This window comes from Pelodiscus sinensis, chromosome 6 (assembly GCF_049634645.1).
Source record: "Pelodiscus sinensis isolate JC-2024 chromosome 6, ASM4963464v1, whole genome shotgun sequence".
In the NCBI taxonomy this organism is placed as follows: domain Eukaryota; kingdom Metazoa; phylum Chordata; order Testudines; family Trionychidae; genus Pelodiscus; species Pelodiscus sinensis.
This window is the reverse complement of record NC_134716.1, coordinates 4,692,843-4,702,486: the sequence shown is the minus strand read 5'-3', so window position 1 is coordinate 4,702,486 and position 9,644 is coordinate 4,692,843. Positions and strand designations below refer to the sequence as shown.

Below are 9,644 nucleotides of genomic sequence, written 5' to 3'. Positions count from 1 at the left end.
CTGGCTCTTCACCAGTGGAATTTTGAAGCCTTCTAGTCTTTCATCCTTCTTCTGGGCTCAGTTAGCAACTGACACTGAGCCTGCTTCACTCTGATTTGCCTTTTCCTTTTAGCCTTGCTAGTCAGGCCTAGAAGACACACCTTCATTACGCCTTTTCTTGAGGAAGGATGTGGTAGGACTTCAAGTCCTCCAGGGACCTGAAAGGGTGTGGAACACCCCATCAAACAGCCCCAGAATGTGCATGCTCAGTCAGAAAGAAGGGCATGGGTGACAGGAGGAGGAGATCTCTCGTCATACACACACACGGAGAAGGGAGAAGCCAGGTGACAGGAGGAGGAACCCCGCTCACCGCAAATACGCTGAGGGAAACGGCCAGATGACAGTGTAGCCCCCACACAAGCAGAGAGGGAGGGGGCTGGGTGACAGGAGGAGGAGGCACCCCCCCCTACACACACACTGAGGGTAAGGGGCCAAATGACAGACGAAGGGGACACATTCACACAAACACACTGAGGGTAAGGGCCTGGGTAACAGGTGAAGGGGACAAACACACACACACACACACACACACAGATACATGCCCTGAGGAGAAGGGGCAGAAGGGAGGAGGGGACACACACACACACACACACAGGCAGTGAGGGGAAGGGAAGAGGTGACAGGAGGGGGACACACACAGGCTCTGAGGGGAAGGGAAGCGGTGAGAGGAGGGGACAGACACACACACACACACACACACACACACACACAGGCAGTGAGGGGAAGGGAAGAGGTGAGAGGAGGGACACACACACACACACACACACAGGCAGTGAGGGGAAGGGAAGAGGTGACAGGAGGGGACACACACACACAGGCAGTGAGGGGAAGGGAAGCGGTGAGAGGAGGGGACACACACACATACACACACACACAGGCAGTGAGGGGAAGGGAAGAGGTGAGAGGAGGGGACACACACACACACACACACACAGGCAGTGAGGGGAAGGGAAGAGGTGAGAGGAGGGGACACACACACACAGGCAGTGAGGGGAAGGGAAGCGGTGAGAGGAGGGGACACACACACACAGGCAGTGAGGGGAAGGGAAGCGGTGAGAGGAGGGGACACACACACACACACACACAGGCTCTGAGGGGAAGGGAAGAGGTGAAAGGAGGAACACACACACACACACAGGCAGTGAGGGGAAGGGAAGCGGTGAGAGGAGGGGACACACACACACACACACACACACAGGCAGTGAGGGGAAGGGAAGCGGTGAGAGGAGGGGACGGGGACACACACACACACACACACACACAGGCAGTGAGGGGAAGGGAAGCGGTGAGAGGAGGGGACGGGGACACACACACACACACAGGCAGTGAGGGGAAGGGAAGCGGTGAGAGGAGGGGACACACACACACACACACACACAGGCTCTGAGGGGAAGGGAAGCGGTGAGAGGAGGGGACACACACACACACGCACACAGGCAGTGAGGGGAAGGGAAGAGGTGACAGGAGGGGACACACACACACACAGGCTCTGAGGGGAAGGGAAGAGGTGAAAGGAGGGGGACACACACACAGGCAGTGAGGGGAAGGGAAGAGGTGAAAGGAGGGGGACTCACACACAGGCAGTGAGGGGAAGGGAAGCGGTGAGAGGAGGGGACACACACACACACACAGGCAGTGAGGGGAAGGGAAGAGGTGACAGGAGGGGACACACACAGGCAGTGAGGGGAAGGGAAGCGGTGAGAGGAGGGGACGGGGACACACACACACACACAGGCAGTGAGGGGAAGGGAAGAGGTGACAGGAGGGGACACACACACACACACACACAGGCAGTGAGGGGAAGGGAAGAGGTGACAGGAGGGGACACACACACACAGGCAGTGAGGGGAAGGGAAGCGGTGAGAGGAGGGGACACACACACACACACACACACAGGCAGTGAGGGGAAGGGAAGCGGTGAGAGGAGGGGACGGGGACACACACACACACACACACACAGGCAGTGAGGGGAAGGGAAGCGGTGAGAGGAGGGGACGGGGACACACACACACACACACAGGCAGTGAGGGGAAGGGAAGCGGTGAGAGGAGGGGACACACACACACACACACGCACACAGGCAGTGAGGGGAAGGGAAGAGGTGACAGGAGGGGACACACACACACACAGGCTCTGAGGGGAAGGGAAGAGGTGAAAGGAGGGGGACACACACACAGGCAGTGAGGGGAAGGGAAGAGGTGAAAGGAGGGGGACACACACACAGGCAGTGAGGGGAAGGGAAGCGGTGAGAGGAGGGGACGGGGACACACACACACACACACACAGGCAGTGAGGGGAAGGGAAGAGGTGACAGGAGGGGACACACACACAGGCAGTGAGGGGAAGGGAAGAGGTGACAGGAGGGGACACACACACACACACACACAGGCAGTGAGGGGAAGGGAAGAGGTGACAGGAGGGGACACACACACACAGGCAGTGAGGGGAAGGGAAGCGGTGAGAGGAGGGGACGGGGACACACACACACACACACACAGGCAGTGAGGGGAAGGGAAGAGGTGACAGGAGGGGACACACACAGGCAGTGAGGGGAAGGGAAGAGGTGAGAGGAGGGGACACACACACACACACACACAGGCTCTGAGGGGAAGGGAAGAGGTGAGAGGAGGGGACACACACACACACACACAGGCTCTGAGGGGAAGGGAAGAGGTGACAGGAGGGGGACACACACACACACACACAGGCTCTGAGGGGAAGGGACACACACACACACACACAGGCAGTGAGGGGAAGGGAAGAGGTGACAGGAGGGGACGGGGACACACACACAGGCTCTGAGGGGAAGGGACACACACACACACGCGCGCGCCCTGCGGGGAAGGGGCGGGCCGGGGGACGCGCGCGGGCGGCCGCGCGAGCGGCGGGAGCACATGGCGGCGGCTGCCGGCGGCTGGGGCCACGCCGAGCCCGCCAACTCCGCCTCCCGGCCCCCCTCAGCCCGCGGCGCCGCAGCCTGGCTGGCAGAGCGGCTGGCGGAGCCCTGAGCGCCGGCGGTCCCCCACCTCCGCCGCCTCCCCAGCTCCATGCGGCGGCGGCGGCGGCGGCAGGCGCGGGCAGCGGCAGCAGCAGCTCAGCCGGGCGGCAGCTCCCCGCCGCCCCTTCCCCGCCGCCCCAGCCCGGGCCGGGCACCATGCGCCCGCCGCCGCCGCCGCTGCTGCTGCTGCTGCTGGGCACCTCGGCCCTGGCGGCGGCCCCGCCGTGCTCCCCCGCGGGCTCGCTGCAGGAGCTGGCCGGGCGCGCCGCGGTGGTGATCGAGGGCAGGGTGCTGGCGGGGGGGGAGGCGGCGGGGCAGCCCCCCGCGCCCGCCCCCTCCGCGCCGCCGCCCGCCTGGCTGGCGCGGGTGCGGGTGCACCAGGTGTGGGCGGCGAAGGGCGGCGGGCTGCGCAAGGACGCGCTGCTCTGGCTGCGGGGCGAGCCCGGCGCCCACTGCGGCCGGCCGGCGGCGGGCAGCCGCTACATCTTCTTCATGGAGCCGCTGGACGCCGGCGCCGCGCTCTTCCGCGCCGCCTCCCCGCCCCTGGAGAGCGGCCGCAGCGCGAAGCGGGAGCTCGGCCGGGCGCTGTGCCGGGGGTGTGGTAAGTGCGCCGGGCTGGGGCGGGGAGCGGGGGCCGCACGCCCGGCAGCGGGGGGCCACGGGGCGCCTGTGCCTTGCCTCGGCAAAGCCAGGGCGGTGAGGAGAGGCTGGTCGGGCTCCCCTCCAGCGACACCGGGCTGCTGGTCAATGCTCCCGCTACGCTGTTCCCAGCCATGTGCGGAATAAACGTTGCCCGGTGCACCTAGGCACGGGCGGATGTGCACCAGCAGGGGCAGGGCGGGCGCATTCTAATCAGCTGGGCGGCCTTTGAGTCGCTCCCGGGCGCCCGCCCGAGCGCTCAGCTTACAGGGAACAGCGGAGCTGCTGGGGCTGTCGATTTCACCCAGCACGGGCGTTGGATGCTCCCCCTGCCTCCCGAGGAGGAGGATATTTTTTTGGGGGGGGGGAGGGAGGAGTCACAGCGTGGGGGCGTCGCTTTGCTGTGTCTGTTGCGAGTTGGGCTCATCAGAGGCGATGACGGAGCTTTACCCCGAGGGCCATGGAGAAGAAGGAAAGAGCAGCCCAGGTACCAATCAAGGGGTTTTGCAAGGTCGGCCCCGCGGCTCGGGCAGCGCTTTGCTTTGCTTTGCTTCGCGCCGGTTTGGTCGCTCAGATAAACGGGCTTGGCCACTACATTGTGTGGACAGCAGCGTGGCTATTCCGCTCGACTCAGATGGCGCTCGTCCCTGCAATCTGTTGATTTACTTTATCCCAGAAAGGAGGGGAGATTTCTCCCCAGCCCCCGTATTGCCATGGCTGCTCATGACAACACTCTCCCGAGCCAAATAAGCTCGCCGGGAGCCTTTAGCATTCAGCCGCCCCATGTGAATCGTTTGGGTTAACTGGGTTGTTTTCGACTCTCCACCTTGTCCTGTTTCATAACACCTGTAATTTACAGCCTGTCACTCCTCTTTAATTTGACTGTTTCAAGGTGATTCTGTTGTGTGGCTGGGGCAGGAATGGTTGCTAGAGCCCCAACTGCTAGAATGAGGCACTTTTCAGCTTACCGCCTGTATTTTTCAACTTTTTCTTTTTTACAGTCCAACTTGGGAGTTTTTTCTCCTTCTCCCTCCCTTTCAGCAGAGTAATGTAAAGCTGCCCCAGTGTGCAGAGGGGAGCTGTTCACACGCAGTGGTGCTGAGCACAAGTGAGTGAAGTTGGGATTCCCCCACTCTGGCTGATAGATGTCACTGTAAAACAAGGGAAACACTCTTCAGGGACCTGTCTTATTAGCTAACATAAAAGCGGAATAATGCTACACAGCAGCTTGTGTTCTCCTGTTGTTGAGTTTGAAGGCATGCCTGTTTAATCCTCTGTAATAACAACTCTGATATGATTAAATACATACAGAAAGGATTTTGTTTTAGTCACAGACTAGGCCCAGCTGAGAACTGCATGTAGAAAGTCCATATTGATATGAAACGTGTGTGGTAAGAAACACTGTGTAAATATTTGCCCACAGAATCATTTTGATTCTGAACATTATAACAGTGTCAATGTCTAAAGAGTTTCAAATTTGCATGTCAATTTCCTGCAAGCCTTTAATGGCTACTTGAAACATAGAAACATCTCTTCAAGCATTATTGTGCTCAGAAGGGAATATATTTAGTTGAGCGCTGTTCTGTGCTTATGTTTTCTAATCATAGCAATTCTTAGTTGCAGAATACTGTAAGCAGCTCAAACTATGAGCAGCCAGTACAAAAAATAAGGTGATACAAATAACATAGTAGTTCAAAACAGCCATGGATCTTGTTGCTTCTGATCTGTTTCCATGAAATGCGCATGTATATTTACAATATTTGTTTGCAGGCTGCAATTTGGCAAATGCAAAGTAAATTATAGGTTTCCTTCTTTTGTTGCATTTGAACTTAATAAAATGTCTTGTGATGTCTGCTAAAGTGTACATATATTATTTTACATTTACTTAAGACCTAAATTGTGGAATGAATAAAGCTGCTACTTTGGAATCAAATGCTGCTTTGATTACTCATGTGAGTAACCTCATTGACTTCAGTGGGATTACTCCCAAGAGTAAAAATATAGGGTTGTTCTCTTATTTATGAAACCTTTCTCTTTCTCATATTTGGTGCTGTTTCCTACAGTATTTAGGCACTGAAATACAGAAGAGAGAGGGGCATAGTATTCCATGTAGAAGTGAGCTCAGATCATGCCTTCTGTGGTTTTAGTACTTACCTTTGATTCTTAAAAAAATCTATTTTCTCTGTGGTGATGCATACAATGTGTAGAAGACATAGTCAGGCACAGGTCTTTACACCTGGCATTACCTTTCTTTAAGCTGGGGTAAATTGTTGAAACAAATGGGGTAAATAGTTGAAACAAAAGACAGAACTATGTAGCACTTTAAAGACTAACAAGATGGTTTATTAGGTGATGAGCTTTCGTGGGCCAGACCTACTTCCTCAGATCAATATGTGGAAGAAAATTGGCACAACCATATATACCAAAGTGATACAATAGTGATACTGTATGAGTGTGTTTACGCAGCAGAGCAAATGTTGAAGCTATGCAACTTGAGCTACGTCAATTGCATAGCTGAAGTCCAAATAGCTTAATTGGGCTTTTGGCGCTGTCTCCACAGCAGGAAGTGAAAGGAAGAACGCTCTTCCTTTGATTTCTCTTACTCCTCGTGAAATGAAGGTTACAGGAGTCAGAGTAAGATGTTCCCCAGCTTGCCATTATTTCAAAATAATAGCCTGCCGTGTAGATGGTCTCTTTGTTATTACAGAATAATGTTAGTTATTCCAAAATAACGCTGCCGTGTAGACGTATTGTTAGTGTAATAAATAACAGTACATAGCCCAGAAATGTTATGAACTACAGGAGGTAGGACTAAATTGCCTGGCTAAGAAGCTACTCAGTGATCAGCAAGATTAACAGGGAATGGAAGGGGCATTCCAGGTTTTAGTATGTATACAAATAAACCACAAGAAGTAATATACTATAGCAATTATATGGAAATAAAGATGATCTGTACTGGTTTAAAGATGGGAGACTAATTTAACATTATTATTTAAAGATAATTATAGTTGGGATTATGCTGTCCATTTATTATAAGGTTACTGTCTCACCTTTTGGAAGCAACGGAGGGAAAAATCTGGCCCTACTGAACTCAGTGGCAAAGCCCCTGTCAAGTTCAGTGGCGCCAGGATTTTAATTTAGTGTTTTTCAGTTTCTGGGTCAGATTCTTAGTTGATGTAAATTGATACAGTTCCATTTACTTTAATAGTGATATACTGTTTTACACCAACTGATGTAACTGGTCCTCTGGTTAGTTGATACTAAACTGCTCAAGATAATTAAGACCACAGCAGACTGCAAAGAGCTTTGAAAGGATCTCACAAAACTAGGTGACTGGCAACAAAATGGCAAATGAATTTTAATGTTGATAAATGCAAAGTAATGCATATTGGAAAACATAATCCCAGCTATACGTACATAATGATGGAGACTAAATTAGCTTTAACTACTCGGGAGAGAGATCTTGGAATCATTGTGGATAGTTCTTTGAAAACATCCACTTGGTGTGCAGCGACAGTCAAAAAATCAAACAGAATGTTAGGAATAACTAAAAAGAGGATAGAGAATAAGACTGATAATATCTTATTGCTTCTGTATAAGTCCATGGTATATCCCCATCTTGAATACTGCATACAGATGTGGTTGCCTCATTTCAAAAAAGATATCTTGGCATTGGAAAAAGTTCAGAAAAGGGCAACAGAAAAGATTAGGGGTTTGGAATGGGTACCATATGAAGAGAGATTAAAAAAATGGGACTTTTCATCTTAGAAAAGAGGAGACTAAGGGGGAATATGATAGAAGTGTGTAAAATCATGACTGGTGTGGAGAAAGTGAATAAGGAAAAGTTATTTAATTTTTCCCATCACATAAGACCTAAAGGTTACCAAATGTAATGAATAGGTAGCAGATTTAAAACAAGCAAAAGGAAGTTTTTCTCCATGCAGCACACAGTCAACCTGTGGAACTCCTTGCCAGAGGATGTTGTGAAGACCAGGACTTTAACAGGGTTTAAAAAAAGAACTAGATAAATTCATGGACGTTAAGTCCATCAATACTTATTAAATAGTACGGGTAGGAATGGTGTCTCTAGCCTTTGTTTGTCAGAGGCTGGGAATGGGTGACAGAGGAGGGATCACTTGGTGATTTCCTGTTCTCTTCATGCCCTCTGGGGCACCTGGCAATGGCTGCTGTCAGAATACAAGATACTGTTCTGGATGGACTTTTGGTCTGACCCCATATAGCCATTCATATGTTCTTAAGTTCTTATGTCCTTTTCTTTTACTTCAATTTTGAAAGCTACACTGCTTTTTCTCCTCCTGATTCTCGTTCACAATGAAATCAATAGCATTTTCCTGTACTTCAGTGCAAGAAAGACTGAGTGCCAAGTGCTTTTGGTTCTGGAAATATCTTGAAATTTATTAATGTGGGGCCAACCTCTGCTCTTTCTCATACAAGTAGCCTTTGCTCATGTAAATGCTCCTGTTGCAGTCCAGTGGAACTACCTACATGGGTAGTGTCTTGATGGCTGGTCCGCCAGTCTCTAAAACTTAGGTCCTCAACGTCAGTGGTGGGGAATCTTTTCTGGGTGGGGGCTGCCCACCCACAGAAAAATCAGTTAGGGGCCGAACCACAAGTGAAAAGCAGCCTAATGGAATTTGTGTGCTCCTGCCCTGTGGTGGAGTAGCAGGGGTGGTGGGGGGGGGATGGGACTGAAGCACCAGTGTAGGCTCCCCAATGCTGGGAGAGGGCCATGAGCCTTGGAGCCTGGATCTAGGCAAGCCAGGGGCTGAATCCGGCTCCCAGACCTTAGGTTTCCCACCCCTGCTGAAAGATATTTAGGCACCTAATTCCCATCTACAGATTCTGGGAACTTTATTCATATGATTAATTATTACGCATACAAATTGCCCCATTGACTTCAAAGGTAAAGACAAACTCAGGTGAGTATGGGAGCTGCTTGGTCTTCTGTCATGGTAGAGGAGGAAAGCTCAGTCAGGAACATTTGGTGGTATTCAGTTGGTCTGCCTGACCCTTGTGAAATGACCAGCCATGTGAAACCTCCTGGAACTCTGCCGATCCCAGGGGATCAACAGGAGACGAATGCCCAGAAGCCCTCTACCTCTGCCCTGGCGCTATGCCCCCTAAATACTCCCCACCTTCAATTCTCTGTCCGCAGGTTTCATATAGGCCCTTGTTATCAGGGAATTCCCCAGACCAGCCTTGTCTCCTTACAGGGGTATCCCCGTCATAAGTTGCTTGATCTTTCCTAGATAATGTGACAGGCACTTGTAGGGAACAAAGTGGAGCCCTCGTTGTGGGGCCATGGAACAGTGTGTATCTCTCATTCCTAGCCCGAGTGCCATTTATCCCTCATTCCTAGTCTCTGTCCCTTCATCCCATGAAGATGCCATGAATGTCTCACCAGGTTGTTCTGGGGAAGGGTTGGGATTATGCTGTCCATTTATTATAAGGTTACTGTCTGGCCGAGGGTTAGTAGAACTGTTGTCCATGTGATCTAAGGAATGCCTCTATATACTTCATTTCAAACACATCCAAGATGACTTTCTATTTGGCCAAAATGTTGTAAATAAAACTAGCATCTCCTCTTCTTACAGTTCATTTTTATTTGTTTATTTATTTAGGAGCTCCTAAAGGTTTACAAATCGTTGGCATGTAATTATCAGAGACAAAACAATAATAATTGTAACAGTGAGCTTTTGTTTAGTGAAACATTATGCATACAATACAATGTACTATCTTCAAGCCGTCGCTACAGTATACACACACTATTTTTCAGTATAATTTGAATGTATAGTAGCTTTGTATTCCTATATGTCATGTGTAGAACTATTTTCTCATACATTCTGAGATAGTGTATTCAATTTATAATATATAGCATTCAGCAATTTATCTGTGTAATGCCATTTAAAATATATTGACCATAAGCAGATACTCACAATACAATATT

General features: G+C 51.1%; 1 protein-coding gene across 5 annotated transcripts in view; it reads left to right on the top strand.

Moving 5' to 3' along the window:
• Positions 1 to 2,889: 2,889 nt before the first annotated feature.
• Positions 2,890 to 9,644, top strand: part of NRG1 (neuregulin 1) — a 531,625-nt gene continuing 524,870 nt past the window's right edge. For 4 of the 5 annotated variants that reach the window (XM_075931340.1, XM_075931339.1, XM_075931337.1 and 1 more), the window contains exon 1: positions 2,890 to 3,638. In XM_075931340.1, coding sequence (XP_075787455.1) covers positions 3,194 to 3,638 — 445 coding nt within the window. In that variant the 5' untranslated portion in view covers positions 2,890 to 3,193. The remainder of the gene's footprint in view (positions 3,639 to 9,644) is intronic. The other variant, XM_075931338.1, reaches the window with a different exon arrangement.